At 38.3% G+C, this 22733-nt stretch overlaps 1 protein-coding gene across 1 annotated transcript in view; it reads left to right on the top strand.

Moving 5' to 3' along the window:
- SPAG17 (sperm associated antigen 17) overlaps window positions 1-22733 on the top strand; it is a 98960-nt gene that overhangs the window by 71604 nt on the left and 4623 nt on the right. The window contains exons 38-45 of the mRNA XM_070935327.1: window positions 3408-3450; window positions 5950-6058; window positions 8441-8494; window positions 10281-10383; window positions 11163-11283; window positions 14731-14835; window positions 19718-19866; window positions 22406-22575. Of these exons, the coding sequence (XP_070791428.1) occupies window positions 3408-3450; window positions 5950-6058; window positions 8441-8494; window positions 10281-10383; window positions 11163-11283; window positions 14731-14835; window positions 19718-19866; window positions 22406-22575 (854 nt within the window). The remainder of the gene's footprint in view (window positions 1-3407; window positions 3451-5949; window positions 6059-8440; window positions 8495-10280; window positions 10384-11162; window positions 11284-14730; window positions 14836-19717; window positions 19867-22405; window positions 22576-22733) is intronic.

Here is a 22733-nt window from a genome sequence, read left to right as displayed (position 1 = left end):
TAGCTCAGGGTTGAAATGAGGGGTCCTTGGTGCTCTCTCAGCTTGGTTGTTTTCTTGCAGACATTTCATTACCCAAACTAGGTAATAACATGAGTGCAGATTATTTGTTCGAACATTGGAAAGTTTTGCAATACTTTCAATAAGTGGGATCACTTATGCCCAGTGTCAACTCAGTGGCGATGAGCACTTTCACCTCTGAAGATGTCAGCAAGAGTTGCTGGTGAAACATCAGGAGATCCAATAATTAGACCATGACTCATTAGTCCAGAAACTGGGCTAATAAGCCCATTGGACTTTCAGTCAGGTTTCTATCTTTTTCAAACAGTACTTCAGAGTTTGAAGCATGGTATTTTGAGAATTTTTGAGAATTTTTTGAGAATTTTTTTTTAACAGAAAACCTTTTCACAATCCCACCAAAGCCACCTCCTCACCATAAGAAAAAATTCAGCCCAGCCTGTTCTAGTGAAATGGAAGCCTTCAGCTATTGAATATTGGCTCTTTACTCATTCTTAAATAATTTAAATTATCTAGGTTTATGCACTTATACAAAAAAGAACAGTCATAACAACCATGTGATTGTTATAGTAGTGGTTAGCTCATTCTTAAGTTTTGTGTGTGTATATTCTATTCTCTTAATTACTTTTTTGTAACAAATCATAGTTTATAATTATACCCCAACCAGTGGTGAAATCCTACCTGTTCACCCTGGTTCAGCGAACTGGTAGTTAAAAAAAAGCTACCAGTTGGTCTGAACTGGTATTTCCGATGATCAGCTGTGCCACGTGATATAAAATTGCTAGAAAGCAGGAAATCCTGCTTTCTAGCAAATCTAAATCACGTGGCACAGCTGTTCCCCCTCTCACTGTTCTAATTACCTTCAAACAGCTCCTTTTTCCACGTGAAGTGTACGTTTGGTGCCTACTACGCATGCGCGCATACAGCGTGCATCTGGCACATACCGCGCAGGCAGTGAACTGGTGGCGACATGGGGAGGATTTCACCACTGACCCCAACCACTGAATTATGCCTTGCTTGATTCTGATTTGCTGTTCTAGTTCTAAGAACATAGTACAAGAAGCAATTTTTTATTACCTAATCATAGATTAATATTCTTTAAAATTTATATACAAATTATGCACATATTGATGCTGGCTTTTTATAGGCATCTTTAAATTATGAGTTTCTATGTCAGAGAATTACAAATACTTCTTTATTTCTCAACATTCTAAAATTACAGACGACATTAATATTTCAGAATTTCCAACCTTCCAATTTAAGGTTAAGATTGTAATATCATCATCTTTATCAATAAATAATAATAGCAGCTCTTCTTATAGATCTAGTATTTATATATAGTGAATGCTGCAGAAGTATTCAACTGCCTTAAATGTTTCATGGGTAGAAAGAAAGGTATACCCAAAGAAACACATAATAATGAACAAATAAAATGTTCTTATTCTTGGGGAAGTGGGAATGCTTTTGTGAAACTGATACACATCTGTAAAATGGCCTTAGTTAAATAAGACAAAATTCAAAAGGAAATACATAATTGTTTTTATGGAAGGGGAATTATTCCTTTTTTAAGCTTTCTGTGTGCTTTTTTAAAAGCAACTTACATGAATATTAAATTACAGACATGTCACTGGCAAAATTTCAGAGGAAAAGTTGCAAAGAATGAAATGAAATGAAAACCAGCTTGTTCAGTTTTCAATGAAATCACAAAAAGAGCAGTAGAGCAGTAATGGATGCTATATGTGATAACAAATTTAATAGTGACATTTAATGATTAAACAGAAATTTAATCTTCCAAGCAAATGCATGTTCCATAGATTTGAAGAAATCTTTTAATGTTTTTGCTCCTTGGACTAGCCCAGAGCCCTAAGCAGTCTTACTATATATTGCTTCAGTATCCTTCAGCTAGGCAAAATTTGAGACCTTCTTCATGCTTCCTCTTCATGCTTCCAAAATCTCCCAAATCTGGAGCTTTTCATCTATGGAAGACATAAATCACTTTTTGTGGATACTGTTATAATACTATGGGTTTATTGTCCTATGAATCTTCAGAGTTTGGGGAGGATTCAGACTATTGTTTCACTGTTGTTCCTGTGCAAAATAAGGAGGACAAAAATAATCACTTGGATCTATGTCCAACACTTCAGGAGGTTGCATTAGCTTTTATTCACTTCACATTTCACTGAGGCTATATCCTACCCCTGAGAAAGAAAGATTAATTTTAAAAAAATTAAAAGCCAATGTAACTATAGGTGAAGTTATATTTTCTTTAACTGAAGATTTCATATTGCACAAGTATCTTGCTTCATTTTTACAGAAGAGTAGCATAACATTGTACAGTGATTTATCAATCATGTCACTTTTGAGTTCATTTTTGCCTTTTTTTAACATTGCACTCATAAACTGCAATGCTTCCCATATTTTCATCTGGATGTCTCAGAATTGTTTCTATCTGTCATACAGTCATACAGTGCTTCCTGGTGATCTTCCATTCATCCAGCTCCATTTATAGAATTTGGAGGAGTGGGAGCAGCCATTGATTGATTGATTGAGATCAGTGCATTATGTCTAAATCCACAGTATCTAAGTTATTTCCACCAAGAAAACTAAAATTTATCTTGGTGGAGATAAACAACAACTAAATGGCTTGAATTTTAAAAAATTAAGCCAATAGGTAATATATATACTCAATTTGCACTCAAATTTTATTTAATGCCATTCTGTGCTTAATTGAAGGCTTAGAAATCCCTTAGAAATCCTGGTTGAACATGTTCTAATGACTCTATGTGCTTATTTGTAATGACTTATAATGACTCTATAGCCTTATATATTGCATGCATTTAGAAACCATAAAGTAACTTCATTATTACTTTGACCTCAAAAGCTTTTAATCTACCTTGTACATACCACTTTTTAAAATGTTTTTTAATTGTTTTTTGATAGTTAATAACCAGCGCATTATCAATAGGACTCATACGCCCTTCATGTTCTCAGTTCAGTAAATCAAGTTTAGGTAATCACTTATCATCTGCATATAAAATAATGCAGTAGGTTTACTACCCAGATCTGTGATGGCAGATTTTGTTAGTTTTATTTAGTTTTATTTATTGATCAGATTTAGAGATTGTCCATCTAACTCACAAAGCCATTCTTTCTACCATATCATTGACATAAAAATTAAATAGCAAGAAAGTTAAAATATTCTCTTGTTTGACCACCTGGTAAGTAGGGGGAAAAAGCTGACTTGGTTTTCAAGCCTAATTGGATATAGGCATTATCATGCAACATTTTAATAAGTGCTATCAGATGTCTAGCAAAAAATAAGCTTTCCAATTTGTCCCAGAGTCAATTTATATGAACTGACTCAAGAGATCTTCTATTTATGTTTATTGCAGTCTTTTCCCAGTCTTGAAGAATCTTCAGAATTTTGCAGTAGAGGTAAGAATTTAATGTTCTAAGTTTTTTAATTTTCCCTTCTGGAGTTAATGATTATTCATATTTTGCATAATATTTCCCTCCATTTTGTTAGACTTTTTCAAATTTTAATATTGTGTGTCATTCAAAAAGGATACAGAATTATTAACAATTATTTACAAATGAGAATCCTGGAAACCATTCAGGAAACCTTGTAAATGTTCAGCTTTGAAATTAGAAGTTTACACTGTATCTAAATTAACAGCAGTTGACTCTAAACTGTTTTATATATGTATAAATGCACACACACTCATACATACATACATACATACATACATACATACAATATATGTATGAAGGTATTTTATGCATACAATTTGCATAATTGTCTTGCAATTGTCCAATCCAGACCTAGTTAGTATCCTATGACAAGAATTCATGTGTACTTCTATAGACTGCATGATAGGAAATTCTTTTCTCAGTAGTGAATGTAAATGGCACCTGCATGCCATTCCTTGGCTTCCTGTATCAGCCATTTGCAAAGGGATTTCCTTTCTAAATATTGTGCTATTATCTTCATTTGCTGTCCAACTGCATTCCAGTGCAAGTGTCAGGAAGCCCTAATTCGAGTTCCATTGTAGATTGAAAATGGCAGCTGTGAGGGCATACATTCTTAGCTTGCTCAGATTATTCAAGGAAGAGACCAGTAGAGGAAATCAGGCAGTTCTATGGCTCTATCAGTTAAACCATTTGACCATATTCCCTAGGTTGAGCATTGATTTGGGCAAACCTTAAGAAGTCACAATTTATTATAATAGCCAAGTGTTTACATTTTACATTGCTAGTAAACAAAACCTGTGACCCATTGAATCACTCTTTTGAGATATTTTCTTACCATGTTCCTCAATGCTTTAAAAAAAATGACAGAATTTGTAATGTACTACATTCTGTGGAAAAGTTGGGATACATCCAGTGATATATTTGCCTTGAAAATAGCTCAGGTTTGAACTGCATAGCACAGTCAAACTTCAACACAAGAAGTGTTTCATAACATTTTGTATTATGTCCTAAACCATTTTATGGTAATATTTATGTCATAAAATGTTTTATAAAATTTGCCAAATTTTACTTCCATGGGAGTCATTGGTCCCAGATTTTGGATGCATTGTGTAAGTTACCATTTGAGGTATCTTGATTCAAAAAATGTTGCCCTATAATGCAATTTCTCCTAGTTAAAGTTATAGGAATGAGAGTTTTAGCAGTATTTAGATAGCAGGAGCTGAATAGAAATAGAATAATAGAGTTGGAAGGGACCTTGGAGGTCTTCTAGTCCAACCCACTGCTTAGGCAGAAAACCCTACACCACTTCAGACAAATGGTTATCCAATCTCTTCTTAAAAGCTTCCAGTGTTGGAGCATTCACAACCTTTGGAGGCAAGTTGTTCCACTGATTAATTGTCCTAATTGTCAGGAAAATACTACTTAAAGATATTCACATGGAAAATGACCAATGATTCTCATATGTTACCTGTTTGAGAAACAATGACGGCCATGTCTGGGGGCCATTGGTACTTATATCCTGATTGGAACTTCTTTGTGTACCAAAATTTCTGTGAACACATTGTTTTGTGAAGGGTCTACGACATTTCAGCACCGCCATCTTGCCACAAACATGTTGCCATGGCCACTTTGGAATGGAACAAATAACCATGGAAAACTCGATGTAGACAACTTGAGACCTCTCCTGCAGCACCACATCCGATCTGCTACGTACCCATTGGGGAGGCCTTCCGCCCAGGCCACATTCGGCATTTCCTTTTTCCCCATAGACCCTCATGGGAGAGTGGCCTCTGTGCCAGTGCTGTGCTGCCCACACACAACAGGCATGTCCTGTCCATTCCTTTTTTCTCATGAGAGGGTGGTGTCTGTGTCAGTCTTGGTCTTGTGCTGTCTACATGTGAGAAGCATGTCCTGCCTGCCTTGTTGCCCATACTCAAGAAGCACATCCTGCCCATTCCTTTTTCCTTGCGGGATCCTCGCTGGAGCATGTCTCTGTGCCAATCTCAGCATTGCGGACTTCTCCTTTGTCATGCTGTGCTGGACCCTGATGACTCCCAGATGGGGAAAGGGGCAAGCAGGGATGGTGACAGCTGTCTGGGAACTGTCAATGACTCCTGCTTAGCCCGCCTTTTGCAGGGGGAGGTTCATCTCCCTTCTCCAAAGATTTCCTTGCCTCACTTTACAGTGCCCATCCCCCACGAAGGGAGCTGCCACAGGAGGCTCATCAAGTTATCCCATAGCGAGTTTCCCATGACAATGTCCTACACTGAGATGGCAGCTCAGAGATGCCCCTGGCGACATGGCCTTTGCAAAATGGTGGTGCTGAGATGTCCCATTCCATTTGGGAAATGAATGGGATAGATCCAGGACTATTCACTAAAAGCAACGGATGCAGACTTGAAGTGAAAAATGGCAACAAATCTTAAGTTTAGTTTTTGATAATTTTTTTTCATGAATTTGCAGCTCCAATTTCTGTACTGTATGAGCAGGCAATGATATCAGAGGTGCCAAGTTCATCACAGGAAGTATTTTCAAAGCAAACGGAAGAATATTGGAAAATGATGAGGATGAGGTAAGAGAATTTGGTGCAAGAAACATTTCCAAAAGTTATAGCAATGGTTTTCTTATTACTGTATGCCTGGATATGTGTGGTGAAATGTAGTGCAGAGTCACAGGAGGGAGGGCTCTTTCCCAGAGAGCAAAGAGACAGCAGAGCTTGGAATCAAGAGGGTGAAGGCGGATTCACCCCTAGCAATTCACAGTGTATCTAGTAGTTATGCTGGTGATTGCTTTAGTCTGCCAAGATTTCTGTCTATAAGTGAACACAATAAAAAAAGACTATTCAGAAATAACCCCATGTGTCATTCTTGATTGGGCCTGGCATTAATCTTGCCAGACTAAACTGCATAATTGGATAGTTATGCAGACTACCTGCGTAACTACTAGACGTAGTCTGTGAATCGCTAGGGGCGTTCACCTTCGGCCTCTTCCTGCAAACCAGAGATTCCATTCTCTGCTGTCTCTTTACTGTCTGGGAGAGTACTCCTTCCTCTGGTGTCTCTGGGCTACATCCCATCATAGTATGTCTTGCAGAGCAGAAATAAATCTGGTAAAAATATATAATTAATATTGTACTGTAGTATTTTATAAAACATGAGGTTAGTGAAGGAATTCTGCAAAGATTTTTCTGGTGTTGTTAATGAATTGAACTCTCTCCTCTTGGAGATATTGGTATCTAAAACATTCAGATTACTTCAATTTCATCGTCGTCGTCATCATCATTTTAGCCATTGTTCATCCACTGCAAGATGAAGGCCTCTTCCGCAAGTTTCCAACCAATACAGCCCTGAGCTTTCTTTTGCCAATTGGGCCCACAATACTTGCTGATGTTGTCAATCCATCTTGTTTTAGGTCTCTTTTGTGGATGCTTTTTATCAAGTGGGATCCATTCAATGGCTGCCTTGATCCACCTGCCATCAGTTCTTCTTGCTATGTGACCAGCCCATTTCCATTTCAGTTCTTTTACTCTCTTGATGATATCGTAAACTTTTGTTTGTTCTCTAATCCATGTGCAGGTCTTTCTTGTCTTGTAATGCCAAGCATTTATGTGGCTCTTTGCACCATTTGTAGCTTTTGTCTTGATTGTCAGATTAGTGTCACTGGCATATGTTTCACTGGCACACATTAGAGCAAGTAACACAGACTGATCAAAAACTTCTTTCTTCAGGCATAGGGGGAGGTTGTTCTTGAAAATTATGCTTAGCTTGCTGAATGCCTGCCAACCACATTTAACAAATCGTTCAATTTCCTTTATTGTATCATCTTCCATTGAGATCCATTGGCCAAGGTATATGTAGTAGTCTACTACGTCTAGTTCTTCTCCAGATACCTATAAAACCTTTTCTTTATTTGGTGAATTTATTAAATATAACCTAGCTCTTTTTCAGGTTTATTGTTAAGCCAAATGGTTCTCCTGCTTTGTGCAGCTCTTGCATGTGTCTTTGTAGCTCTTCTGGGTCTTGTGAACAGAGAACAACATCATCTGAAAATCTTAAGTGATTTTAAAAAGATGCCATTTGATTTTTATTCCATCTTTTCTTGAGTCTAGTTTGCAAAATGTGTGCACAGCTCCATTTTCATGAGCAGTGGGCATGTGAGCTCACCACTTGTGCATAATGCACAAATGGAGCTGCATGTGAGAATGTGTGGGCATGCTGCTTACAAGGAACTATCCCCTCTCCCTTTCCCGGTCTGCAAAGACAGAAAGGTTGGGGAATTGCTCTAAAGGATTGGAACATTTTGAGTAAGAATATTTTGGGTGGCAGACTGCAGAAGAAAAGGGCATATTCCATCAGCTGAATCTGCTTCTGTTGATAGAAGAATATTTATTTATTTAGTGTATGGCATCTACAGCAGTCATGCAATCACAGATATACAACTTATAAAACACATTGTATATATAAACACAAATATAAAGTGTTTAATTTTAATTAGGTGTTTACTTAATTTAACACACACACACACACACACACATATATATATATACATATACATATATGTATGTACATATATACATTTATATACATGTGCGTATATATATGTGTGTGTGTATATACAGTATATGTATGTATGTGTGTGTGTGTGTGTGTAAAATATGTGGACAGTACAATATACGAGATAATATATTAAATTAAGGTAAAACCATTATAAAATAATCATAATATGGCGCCACGGAGTCACAATAGGAGAGATGTTATAATATGATATCTAAGGAAGCTACTGCTTCTAGTGTGGCTGCAATGAGATTATCCCAGGTGCCTTGAAATAGAAACATATGATTAGATTTTACCATATGAAATGGAGCCATGTGTCATGTCATATTTAAAATCAAGTGGAATGTTTTCTAAATAACTCTCTATGAATTTTATGAAATGTTTCTTTTTCCTTTATGCAGCCACGACGAGCCCATGAAGATTTCTGGCTGGCAGAACAAATTAGCGCAGACCAGGTAATGGTGCATTAGTTTTAGGATAGGATTTAGAAACCACAAACAGAAGCTATAGGGGGGAAAGGTTTTCTGAAGTCTGAAGGTTTTAAATCAGACAGCTATTTCTAGTATAAATTTCTGGAACCTGTCTTATCATTTAAGTATTATTAGGAATAACTCTGAACAGAATTCCACAGTTTCATCCTCTTGCTCTGCAAAGATTTGGGAAGAGAGAATCAGAATTGGAAATCAACTTCAAAACAACCTAGTCAATGTCCTAGTTCATGCTGTTTTTTATAGGATGTTGCTGTAACATCCTTGTAAGATGACCATGCAAGATTTCCTCTAATATTTCTAACAAATGAAACAAATGAAAATCTACTATTTTCTGAAGCAAGCTTTCAGCTGATACTCGTAGTTCTGCTGATAACTGTTTCTTTGTCATTTCCATCGTGTTCACGTATATGAACCAGAGGTGGCTTATCAGCAGGTTCTGACCAGTTCTGGAGAACTGGTAGTGGAAATTTTGAGTAGTTCTGAGAACCGGTAGTAAAAATTCTGACTGGCCCCGCCCTTATCTCTGCCTCCCAAGTCCCAGCTGATCAGGAGGAAATGGGGATTCTGCAGTGAGCTTCCCCTGGATTGGGGAGGGAATGGAGATTTTACAGTATTCTTCCCCTGCCATGCCCACCAAGCCATACCCAACAAGCCACACCACGCCCACCAAGCCACACCCACAGAACCGGTAGTAAAAAAATTTGAATCCCACCACTGATTTGAACCAACAATTCTCTTCTCCTTATCCCCTTCTCCAGGATAAATTTAGGAAAGTTTCTAAATTATCTGTTTTTTTATATTGTTTCCTTTATTCTCCATAGTATTTCCCCCTTCTTTCCTTTATTTTCTATAGTATAAATTTTATTTAACTTAATCTAAGCAATTACTACTAGCTTCCCCAATGGGAGAATTCCCACTCCTTTAGCTATATACTTAATATGTATTTCCAAGACCTCTTAAAAGTTTACATTATAAGCAAGTTTATATTTTTATTATATTAGCATGCTCCTGGAGAGAACCAATAAAGAAGGCCCTTGTTTTCTTCTTTGAGCTTATCCAACTTTTTTCTCAGTATGTGCATTCATATATGTGCATACGTACATACACAAATGGTAGAACTTGTTAGTAATTTGCATAGTATCGGTGCCATACCAAAAAATAAAAATAATAAGTACCAGTAGTATTAATGAGAGAACAGAAAGGCTTTAATTTTTCAGTTACATCCTGGAAGTCTTCTCACTCCTTGTACCTCACTTCTCCTGTTTTCCTGTAGTCTATAAAATGGGTGGGGAACTATGGGCCTTTTACGATCTGTGAAATGATTTTTTATTCATTTAATTTTCAGTAATGTACTGCCAGAAAAAAAGCATATCATTGCAACTGAAAATTATTTTTCTATAAGTGAGAAAGAGAATTACACATGAAAAATGCAAACAGTTCGCCAGTCCTTCAGCTGTGAATCAATATTTTTTAAAACTTACTGTCTTCCAGAGTGGGAGAAATAACTTCTAGAATAATAAGAAGTAACTATTATATAAACAGAATAACCTTCACAAATCTATATACATACATAAGGCTTATTCAGTAGTCCTTTCTCTTTATTAATTTTAGCAAAATTGAGAAAATAATAAAGTTGCCTGTTTTGAACCAGTAATATGCATTAATAATCCCTGAATAAATTATAAAATAATGTGAAACGATTATATTGCTATAGATATTTCTATTTTCCTCCCATTTAAAAATTCTTCAGGCAGGAAATTGAAGATGGAAAGAATTGTCTTATGAGGATGAGGTACAAAAAGATCCCTCCCTATTTCAAGTCTGAATTTGGAATGCAATTTCTTCAAAAAGAGGTAAGCAAGTTTGTGAAAGATGGGTCAGGTTAAATTAGTTCAAGGAAACCTTTCTGTAAAGGAATTAAGTTGTGAAAAGTTGGATATGACTTATGGTGACTTAACCATTGACCTACAAAATAGTCTAGAATACCTCAAAGAGTTATAGGCCAGCTATCCCCATGTATCAACAGAAGAACTCTATTGTCAAATATTCTGGAGTCTAAAATGATGTTAAGTACTAAAAAAGTGGAGCTCAAAATAGCCATCTGTCCTGGTCTCCTGGGCCAGGGTCTTAGTTTTCAGGTGAAAACGTTTATTCTATGTTGTCTTTAAATAGCACTGGATCATTTTAGTCTTTGTTTCTTATTTTAGCTATATTTTAGCTTATATAATGCCTTCTTTTGTTTGGAGACTCCCTATCTAAGGCCATAGTGGATATTTATAAAGATTCTTCACAATTTAAATAAAGATACATCAAAAACAAACTGGGGAAGAGGAAGAGCTGAATTATGACATTTTGTGTATATTTAATATGAAAATAAATTTTATGGTGTTGATCTATGGATTTGCAGTTTTCTAACCACATCACAGTTTTTAGGAGAATTGTTATCACTAAAATATGTTCAAGGACCAACAAATAAAAAGAAAAAGAAAATCAGATCATAGTATGTAAGCTCCATTAAATTAGTCTCTTGTTTTTGTCCTTCTAAATGTATAAAATGAGTCGATTATTTTGTTTTAGCAGTGTTTTTGTCAGAAAGTGCTTTTCCTGCTTTTATTCTTTTCTCCCCTTAAAGTTTCCAGATGTTGAAGTTCTCTCAGGAATGCTCCCTCCTTTTCCAGACAAAGAAACAAAGGAACTGTTGTTGGATACATTTACAGAATCTTCTGAAAATGAAACTGGTGGAGAGAGCGCAAGTAATTCTGAATTTACTGCATTTATTGGGTGCTGGATACTGAATACAGTAGCAATATAACAAATGCTTGAGAAGTAGTATGGAAAGAGACCAGTAATTCATACTGACAGAAAAAAGAATGGGAAAAAAATGCTTTTAGGCTATTGCAGATGTATTTTACAGAAATACATTTTACAGATCTCTCCTCATTTTCTTATCTTGCACTATTTCTATACACTGGCTGGTGTCAGGTTTGATGGCATCCAACCACCATGTTCTTTGGTGACCTGGTTTCCTTTTACTGTTTGAATTACTTCCAAACATAATTGCTTTCTCCAGTGAATTCCCCCACATGACAGGACCAAAATAAGTGAAATGCAGTTTTGTAGTTTTTCCTTCCAGTAACATATCTGCTGTTATGCACTCTAGTACTTGCTTATTGGTCACCTTTGCTATCCAAGGAATATGCAGGAGCCTTTTCCATTATCATAACTCATATGAATCATTTTCTACTTATCTTGCTTTGTTAATGCCCAACTTTCACAACCATAGGTAGCTACAATAGAATAGATTATACTACATTTGGTTGTAGTAAAAAAAAAAAATTTAATTAAATTTAATTAATTAAATAAATGGTTGCTAGGCTGATGTCCTTGCTTTTCCATATTCGGCTCATATTCCTCATAGCTGTGTGAACTGGTGCAACCTGACATTTTATTTCTGGGATGCATTTACTGCTTTGAGCGATCTACGACCCTAGGAAAGTGAATTTTTCTATGCATTCTATCTCCTCACCATCAGCTTCTATTTTGATGTTTCCAGTGGTCATGAATTTGGTCTTTTTGATGTCCAGAAAATGACCAAAATTCTTATTTTTTTTCTTTGATTTTCTTGATCAGATGTTCTAGATCTACTTTGGTTTCTGAGATGAGAGTTGTCTCTTCAGCATATCAAAGATTGTTGATATTTCTACCTCCAATCTTTACCCCAATTTTTGATTCTTCGAGATCTAGTTTCTTTACAGTCATTTTGGCATACAGGTTGAATAAGAAAGGAGAGAGAATGAAATCTTGTCATACTCCTTTCTCTATCTTAAACCATTCAGTGTCTCCATACGATATTCACACAATGACTTCCTGATTTGTGCACAGTGATTTAATCAACTTGACCAGATGTACTGGTACATCTCCATAGATTCTCTCCATAGATTCTCTCCGTAGTTTCTCATGAGCAATACAATTGAAGGCTTTCTTGTAGCTGATGAAGCACTTGTAAATCTTTAGCACAGTATTGTCAGCAATAAATATGAATTAATATTTTTTATTTCAGTGTCCAAAACTTTGTAACATCTTATGAAAAAATACAGAACTCTTGAAAAATTTGGTTATTTCACACACACAAAATATATATTTTAATTTACAGGCTATTCAGATCATAGTTGTCCCAAAGGTGCTTTTCTAAAAGGCAACAGGACTTTTTTTGTTTTTTGTTTTCTTTGAAAATGTTTTGCTTCTCATCCAAGAAGCTTATTCAGTTCAATTCTTCAATTTTAAATTACATTTTTAAAAACCACAAAGAAACCATAGGTGGTATTTAGGAGTGGCATAAGTATTATGCCACTAAGCACCTTGGACACTAAATTGCTAGCTGCCATAAGAATTCAGAAATAATTCACAAAGAATGTAGTTTCTTTAGAATTTTTTTCATAACATTTGGTAAGGAAGCTACGGTAAGTGGATGTGCTGTATTTCCTGAACAGATGGTCAGACTTCTTTCTCGATAGCTTTTCACCTACTTATAATTAGCTATTTATTAATTGATTTGATATATATGGTCTCTCCTCTCTCAGTCACTCTGGTTGGCTAATAGCACAATAAAGAATGCAGAATAAATAGATCACAAAAACTTCCTTGATCCTGAAAATGTAACATTCATAATTTTGTTCACTTTTTCCTGAGCTTAGAAACTGAGTTAGTCTTGTGCAAAGCTTCTCTGTACAGTGATATCTGCAGAGGCCTGGTGAAAACCTTGTAGCATGTGTCTATTGGATTCAGAGTGGCTTCTATGCTAGCAGTCTTGATTTAGAAAAGCTGACTACTTGTTTGACAAGCATATTTTTTAAAAAACATATGATAGAGAGAAATATCTGCAATATTTTCTGTTTTCACTTTTTCTCTCCTGCAATCTCATTTTAAATTCTTCAGTGAATAAGGGCAGTAAGACCAATTGGATGCTTTCCTCTTAAAAATCGCATTGTTCTAACTAATTGGATGCCAAGAAAATAGATTAGGAATTTTCTTCATAAAGCTTACCAAACTATATTCCTTAATTGTCCTTCAAAGCATGTTTCTGTAATTGTAAGAAACTCCCTTGCAACCATTAAATCTTTCACCTGTCAAACCCATCAATACCTGCTGCAACTAGCAGTCCTGCCCTCACAATCCTGTTCCCTAGATTATTGGAATCATCAACGTGGAAAGTTTGACTTGCACAGCAATGGAATCACTTGCCTTTTTACAATTAAGATGTCACAAAACTCTCAAATAATTTATTTTGCATATTGTGCCTTCAAATGGACAGGAAAATTTAAAGACGTAGATAACATTTCCTCAATTACAAAGAATATAGGCTGCTGCTCTCAGAAACAACCAGGGACTAGGCTGGGACCTTTCCACCATCTGTTCCATCTGGATGTCATAAAAATAATTTGCTTTCATTATAGCTGGCCTTTATAAAAGCTTTGTAAAATATTAAGAACTTTCACATTATGTGTTTTCAAGCCATGCATTGGAGGGTAGGTGTTGTCATTTAATTTTTTTTTTTTGATGTATTCTATTTTCTATTCTATTTTTCAAGAAAATAATGTATCTTTCAGAGCGAATAGTGAACCTAAGTTCAGATGGTCTTCTCCCTGTTGCTTTTCCAAAAAACCCTAAAAATGTGGTTTTCACAAGGCTCATGGACTATAAATGAAACTGAGTGGAATGGGACATGCTATGGCCAACCCTCCTCCTCCATGGCCAATTTGCCGTGGCCAACTCACCAATGGACAACTTGCTGTGTCCAATCCACCATGGGACAATTTGCTGCAGGGCAATTCAACAATTCAATTTAATTAATTAAAACAATTTAAATTATTGTTATTCACATTTCATTTTGTCCCTCCTTTTGCATTCTTTCTTTAATGATTCTTTTCCACCATTTGTTTGATATTAGGGTATATCTTGTCCCGTGGAGAATTGGCCTGTAGAGAGTTGGCCATGGCAAGTTGTCATAATGGCTGATTTGATTGTGCTGTTGCTGCCATGGAGGAGAGATGGGGCTTTTTTAATGGGATTTTATTGCATGGTGCATTTTGAAAATTTTGTAAGTCACCCACCTCATTGTGAATTGGGCAGTTATACAAATTTGTTTAATAAATATATAGCAAAATAGAAATGCTTCAGATGAATTTATATTTATATTTTAGGAGTCAGCGATGGCTTGGTTAGACGTAAGCATTCCAAAGAACTGCCTCCAAACACCATTTCTTCTTCAATCTATGCTGAAACCTATCCATCCCATTTTACAAACGGTAAACCATTCCAAAGGGCTCTTTGAAAAAAGCAGTTATTAATAGAACTTTATAACATGTTAAAAATATCTACTGTATATCTTTATAGCTAATATGTACTTAATAAGTAATATTGGTAAGTTGCGTGTTCTTATGTGTTCTACATGTAGCATATTTTGTTGTCCTCAACTACTTTCTTGAATACAGAAAATATTTATTCTAGCACATTTAGCTTCCTTTGGATGAAGGGAGATTGAGGAGTCAAAGTTCATAACAGATACCTTACTGTTTATGAATAAACTGTAATATGTAACACAGTGGAGAAAATGAGATATATAGCAAATCACAGCATCCACTATCATCAGTATTGGCAGTATTTTGAGATCCCAAAACTAGCTTTTAAAATGCAGACAATTCACCTGTGGCCTTTGATCCCTAAAGTATTAAAATGGCTTCAAGCATCTACAAAAGTTATGACTTAATTGTGATTTTTAATGTAACAGAAAAGGGAAAATATTAAATGCAAGACTGAATAGAATTAATGCTAATTAATAGAATTAATTTGCATTAATTCTATTTAATTTGTTACTTAAATCTCTGACATGCCACTCAAAAGCCTTCAACCTAGAAAAGTTGCGTAATTCTGCAAAAACGGAACTCTAGAATAAAGTTCTTTTTTTATTCCTTTGTTATCTTACCTGGATCCTAAATGAAAATCTGTTGTTTATATATAGGCATCTTGCTTTGTTTAGAGTTTGATGTAAAATGACCAGATTAATTTTTTTGAGCTACTGACATAGCAAAGAATAGAGATGTAGCAAAATTTTGGCACTTAATATATTTAATAATATACCGTATTTTTCGGAGTATAAGACGCACCGGAGTATAAGACGCACCAACCTTTTTTGGTTGTTGTTTTTTTTAAGTTTTTTTTTTATTTTTTAGACAAACACACATGCAAACATACAATGTATTTTCTTTGAACAGAGTATTTGGCCGGTTCACAAATTTAAACAGTGTTTAGTCATTTCAATTAAATTTACAATTTCTATATTTCCTTTTTGCCATATTTATTCCTCATCTATTTTTTTTTAAAAAAAAAACAGTATTAGCCTTCATTCTTATCTCTAATCTTAATCAAATTCAATTTTCCCTTCTATTCTATATTATACCCCTTCCCATTGTCATCTATTTTTATATCCATCCTCACATTGGTTAATTATTTAATATTACAATTGTTTAATACAAATTCAACATTTTTATATAAATCAATTAGTTATAACTATCTTTTTTGTATATTAATCAATATGAACATGAATATTCCAATTATTTTGTTTTTGTTTTGTTTTGTTTTTATTAAATTTATATACCACCCTACTCCTGAAGGACTCAGGGCGGTGAACAGGCACAAAATAAAATACATAGATACAAAAGTTAGAAACATAATTAAAACCAGATTAAATAATTTAGCCCAAGACAATTAAAAATCCTAATAATTTAAAATAGATTAAAATTTCGATTTAAAAGAATTTTAAAACAAGGGAGAAAATTAGGCCAGGCCGGCTTGCTGGAATAGGAGAGTCTTAAGAGCACGGCAGAAAGTGCGCAGATCCGGGATCCTCCGTATCTCTGGGGGAGCTCGTTCCAGATAGTGGGTGCCCCCACAGAGAAGGCCCTCCCCCTGGGGGCCGCCAGTCAACATTGTTTGGCTGACGGCACCCGAGGAGCCCCTCTCTATGAGAGCGTACCGGCCAGTGGGAGGCTGCTTGTGGTAGTAGGCGGTCCCCTAAATAACCAGGTCCTAAGCCATGGAGCGCTCTAAAGGTGGTGACCAAAACCTTGAAGCGCACCCGGAAGACCACCGGGAGCCAGTGCAGCTCGCACAGGAGAGGTGTCACACGGGAGCGCCATGTTGCCCCCACAACCACCCGCGCGGCGGCACTCTGTGCCAGTTGGAGCCTCCGGGTGCTCCTCAAGGGGAGCCCCATGTAGAGAGCGTTACAGTAGTCCAGGCAGGAAGTGACGAGGACATGAGTGACTGTGTGTAGGGAGTCCCGATCCAGAAAGGGACACAACTGGCGAATCAGGCGAACCTGATGAAAAATCCTCCCGGTCACGGCCGTCAAGTGCTCTTCTAAAGTCATCCGTGAATCCAGGAGGACACCCAAGTTGCGAGCCCTCTCCGTGGAGGCCAGCAATTCGCCCCCAATAGTCAGCGATGGCGTCAACTGACTAGATCGGGACGTCGGAAACCACAGCCACTCGGTCTTGGATGGGTTGAGCCTGAGCCTGTTCCTCCCCATCCAGATCCGCACGGCCTCCAGACACCGGGACATCACTTAAGGGCATCGTTGGGGTGGTCCGGGGTGGAGATGTCATCAGCGTACTGGTGGTACTTCACCCCGAAACCACGGATCTCACCCAGCGGCTTTACATAAATGTTGAACAAAAGGGGCGAGAGGACCGGCCCTTGTGGCACCCCACATATGAGGGGCCTCGGGGTCAACCTCTGCCCCCCTGCCAACACAGACTGCAACCGGTCGGAGAGAAAAGAGGAGAACCACCGTAATACAGGTCCCCCCACCCCTAACTCTTCCAACCGGTGCAGCATGATACCATGGTCGATGGTATCAAAAGCCGCTGAGAGGTCTAATAGGACCAGGACAGAGGAGCAACCCCTGTCCCGAGCCCTCCAGAGATCATCAACCAACACGATCAATGCCATTTCCATGCTTACCCAGGCCTGAAGCCCGACTGGAACAGATCCAGATACATCGTTTCATCCAGGTACTGGGGGGGCTGTCACGCAACCACACTCTCAACAACCTTCACAACAAAGTGAAGGTTGGAGACTGGACGATAATTAGCCAACACTGCCGGGTCCAGGGAAGGCTTCTTGAGGAGAGGCCTCACCACCGCCTCTTTCAAGGCGGCGGGGAAGTCACCCTCACCCAACGAAGCATTTATAATCTCCTGGAGCCAGCCTCGCGTCACCTCCTGGGAAGCCAGCACTAACCAGGAGGGGCACAGGTCCAATAAACATGTGGTCACGTTCAGTCCACCCAGAATCCTGTCCACATCGTCAGGGGTCACAGGATCAAATTCATCCCAGGTAACATTCTCAAAACCTGCCTCAGTCATCCCCCTGGAACTATCCAGTCGGAGTCCAGATCTTCCCGAATCTGAGTGATTTTGTCATGCAGATATTGAACAAAATCCTCAGCTCTACCCTCCAAATTGGATTGATTTCCATGCAATCCAATTTCTTACAAATCAATTAATTATATTTACCAATAATAATAAACCAAATAATTTTCCCCATATATTCCTCCAAACCACAACTTAACCATTTCTGCTTTCAACACAATATATCCATGATGGCAAACCTATGGTATGTGTGCCACAGGTGGCACGCGGAGCCATATTAGTGGGCATGCCAGCTCAGCTCTGGGGTGCATGCGCGCGCTGGCCAGCTGATTTTCGGGCCTTCTGGGCCCACCAGAAGTAGGGAAACAGGCTGTTTCCTGCCTCCGGAGGGCCTGGGGGTGGTGGGGATGGCCCGTTTTTCTTTCTTACCTGGCTCCAGATCCTCTCTGTGTATCTGGGAACGGCGAAAACAGCCTTTCCCACTCCCTTGGAGGCCCTACGGAGGCTCAAAGGGCCCATTTCCCCCACTCCCGGTGGGACAGGAAGTGACGTTTTTTCCTGTCCCCAGCCTCCAGAGGCGCCTAGAGACTCCTAGAGAGGCTCCTAGAGACTCCTAGAGAGGTTCTGGAGGCTGGGGACAGCAAAAAATGTCACTTCCTGTCCCACCAGGAGTTGGGAAATGGGCCTTTTCAGCCTCCGTAGGGCCTCCAAGGGAGTGGGAAAGGCTGTTTTCGCCATTCCCAGATACACAGAGAGGATCTGGAACCAGGTAAGAAAGAAAAACGGGCCTACCAGGCCATCATGTGCCAGGAGCGGGGGGGGAGGGGGGAGGGGGTTGCGCACACATGCGCATGGGCACGTGCACGCCCGACCCTCCCCCGCCCCCCCCTCTCCTGGCATGCAATGGCAAAAAGGTTAGCCATCACTGCAATATACAATTAATAGTATCTCAATTATTACAATTCCCTAGTTAAATAGAGCTTTTTTTCTTTTGTGTTTTAAAATCTTGAACTCTCCTCTTTCGCCCTAAATTTCCCATTGTTTGCCACCTAACTTTTTTGGTGAGAAAAAAGAAAAAGAAATCTCTCTCTGCCTCATTTTGTCACGTTGCAGGAAAGAGCCTGCTTTACTTTCAGTTTCGTTTTTTCGGTATAGCTAGGGGAAAAAAATCTGCTCCAGCACTCTTTGCAGCAAGCAGTAGAGCCCTGCGCAAAACAGCTGAGAGCAAATCAGCTGAGAGTAGGGAGGCCGATCTAATAAACTTGTGCTAATTAACCTATGCTGAAGCTGAAAGGGACTGTTTTTTCTTGCTGTTTACTTGCAAGAAGGTAACTGCTGCGAGGCACAGGCCAAAGAGTGGGGGCCAGTGGGTGGGCAGGGCTACATTTAGTGTATAAGACGCACCTAAATTTTCACCCCTTTTTGGGGGGTAAAAAAGTGCATCTTATACTCTGAAAAATACGGTAGTTGGTACTTTTTGAAAGAGAGTGGCATTGGTTCTAGCCGAAAATAGATGCCATTCTTTTTCCCTTGAAAGTATCAATATTTCTTCAAGGCCTTCAATTGGTTATCAAATAAAATTCCATTTTTTTTTACCAGTCAGGTTCTTTTTCTCCTAAGTGATCTCAGAGAGCATCACCGCAAACAATCTTGTCTTCCTTTATCACTTTGGTTCTAATTGTACCCTAACCTCTTCATGAGTTGTAGAATTAGTCTAGGGCATATACTGTAGTCTTAAAACTCTTTTCCTTCTCAGTAGATGCAGAAGGAAGTGAAAAGGGAGTCCAGATCCATCCAAAAGTTCAATCACTTCTTGTGGACGTTACAGGATCCCCAAGAAAAGAGAAAGTGAAATTGCCTGCTTTGATACAAAGAAGCAAGCCACAATCAGTACCAAGGCAAAAAGTAACATAATTCCCACAGTACAATTAGTTTTTTTCTAATTTTCCTTGACTTCACCTTCATTATATTTAGAATTGTTCTGTCTCCTCAAACCTTTTTGTTCTAATTAAGATGATCATGCTTAAAAGAGGTATGAAAGATGCATCACCATGTCTTTTATCCAGTTCTCAAGTTTTAGAAATTTCAGAGAGTCTGCAATCAGTTGAGCTTTCCTACCTGTGCAGGGCAATGATTATAGTTTTGGACTTGGACAAATTCCCAAATCCTAGTTTGTTTGCTAGTTGAATTAGAAACATTCCTTTTCCTCAGCTCAACCTATCTCAAAGTGATGTTAATGTGAGGATCACAGGAGAAGTGAACCAGGAACACCACTTTTAAGTTCTTTAGAGGAAAGGTAGAATATGTTTATAAGAAATAAATGCTTTATAATGATTATCTTCCTCCTAAAACAGCCCACTCCAGGGAAGCACCCTTTGGCACCTATTCAATATCAGCATTGTTGGGCTTAAAATCCAATGGATGGAACTCAGAGGGATATTTTAGCTGGGTAGGAAATTGAATCCTACCTGCAATTCGTGACTAGTTCAATCATTTGGTTAAGGGATGGCATATTAATCTACGAGTCAGTGATATGTTCATGGTCCTAAATTATTCGAAGATCATTTTATCTTAGAATTTATTTAAGATTTTGTTTGGGGGGGGGATCTAGAAAAGATTGCTGTCACAGAATGTCACAAAGAAGCATACAAGCTCATCCCTCTACCATTGTATACTCCTTTCCTTCCCTATCAGGATATCAGATGTAACAAGTCATGACTTAAAGGTTACAGATGCAGAATAGCAACTCAAGTACCTAAGAGTATTGGATTCCTTCCACACTACAAGTAGCTAGCTGATTTTTTCCAGCTGTCACTAAACAGTAACCAAAGGATTTGGAGCAAATGGACAACCATGTACTCCAATCCACTCTGTCATCCTGGAATGCTTGTAGCTTGGTTTTGGGGATTGCATTGGATGGATTAGGAGTGGACTTTTCCTCCTTCTCTCCCTCTGAGCTGCTTATATATGGCAGCAGTCACCAACTGGTGGTCTGTGGGAAAATTTTGATGGTCCGCAGAAAAATTATTTGCATTTTTTATATTGCACTAAATCAGGGGTCCTCAAACTAAATCCCCTGGGCCGGATACATGCAATGAATGTTTGTGTTGCTGCAGAGAGTCTCCCCCTTCAGGGTCTTCTTGTGTGGGGGGGGTGCAGAAATTCCAACAGGGTCTGCTTCAGCCTCCTGGTGTGGGGTTTTGGGCGAAGGCTGGAGGGAAGTGCTGCTGGTGGCGAAGAGCCAGAGAGCCTCGTTCCAGTGGGACTGCCTCATGGTCTGGAACTGGCTGACCATCTCAACCAGGTGGTCCCGCTGAGCCTCCAGGTGCCAGTACCTGGCCTTGCACTCCTCAGGTCTTCCCTCTGCTTGGAAAGCCTATGTTCGTAGTCCTCAGGTGCTTCTGCTGAGCCTCCTTCTTGGTCAGATCCAATTTGAACTGAGCTGTTTTGCCAACTCTCTCTTAGCTCCAACAACTGCTTCCTGTTGGCGCCCTAAAGAGCCTGGGCGGGCAGGTGAGGAGTGGCCAGGAGGGAAGGAGTGACTAGAGGCTGGCGAGGTGCCCCTTGACATGAGTGACATTGAGTTGACCACGCCCACCCAGTCACATGACCACCTAGCCATGTCCACCCAGCCGGTCATTAGGCAGATCATTTTAGTGGTCCTAGGATTTAAAATTATGAATTTAGTGGTCCCTGAGGTCCAAAAGGTTGGTAACCCTTGATATACGGAGTACAAAAGGAGTCCACAAGGACAGAAAAAGCTAGGATTGGGAACAAAGGAGTTTATTTCAAATCTATGCTTCTTCTGTGAACATCTCCTTCTGCTGTTGGATGGTTTCTGCCTATTTTCCTCATATGTGGTTCAATGATAATTAACCATAGCTTAATTTAATAAGACCTGTCCATCTGATTGTGTAAGACTGAAACAGGCTTGATGGCACCTGAAAAGTAAGAGTAGCAGTATCAGACATTATGGAATAATTCTCAAGATGCTTTGAGTGTCCAAGGAGCTGTGCAGTATAATTTTACTGAAACAAAAATAAAACCCTTAGCAAAAATTATATTACAGATTTCTGTTTTTCATCCAGGAGTGTACTGAAGGTTAAATAGACTTTCATGCCATAAGTTCAAATCCATACTACAGTACACAAATAAATATTGTACATTTTTGTACATGTTAAATTATTCACAGGACTGATTTCACATGGGCAAATCCACTTATAATTCAAGGTATATTTTGTTTCAATTGACAAAAATGATTATTTTATATTTAGCCTTTTGGGAATTCGGAATACCAATCTTCATTTCAGAATTGAAGTATTAATAGCCACTATGAATGGGTAGAATATCTATCTATAAATACCCTTTATTCTTATCAATAGATCTATGATTTAAGAGTTTTGATCTGTCTGTCCTTCCTAAATAATCTCTCTTGTTTGTGAAGAATGTAGACCTTGTTTCTGGCAAAGTCCGCACATGCTCTGTCACAGCACCTTCCCAGAAAATGTCAGGATTCCTTCTTATCCCACCAAAGGTGACATTTGGCATTCTTAAGGAGGGCTGCACTTATTCAACCACAGTAGCTTTGAAGAACGTTGGAATGGACTTCTGCAGGTTTGTATATATTACTAGCAAATTTTATATCTGCTAAAGGATAACACATCAAAATATTTTGCTTTTTGGTTGTTTGGGGATATACCTTAGAGTTATTTGCAGAACATGGAAATTCTTTTCTATATGAACAATGTCAGAGTGGTAAATTGTTCAAGGAG

This window comes from Pituophis catenifer, unplaced genomic scaffold, assembly GCF_029215685.1.
Source record: "Pituophis catenifer annectens isolate HBS135680 unplaced genomic scaffold, rPitCat1.0.hap2 SCAF_2, whole genome shotgun sequence".
Lineage (NCBI taxonomy): Eukaryota > Metazoa > Chordata > Lepidosauria > Squamata > Colubridae > Pituophis > Pituophis catenifer.
The sequence above is the reverse complement of the archived record's forward strand: the minus strand, read 5'-3'. Positions and strand labels throughout refer to the sequence as shown.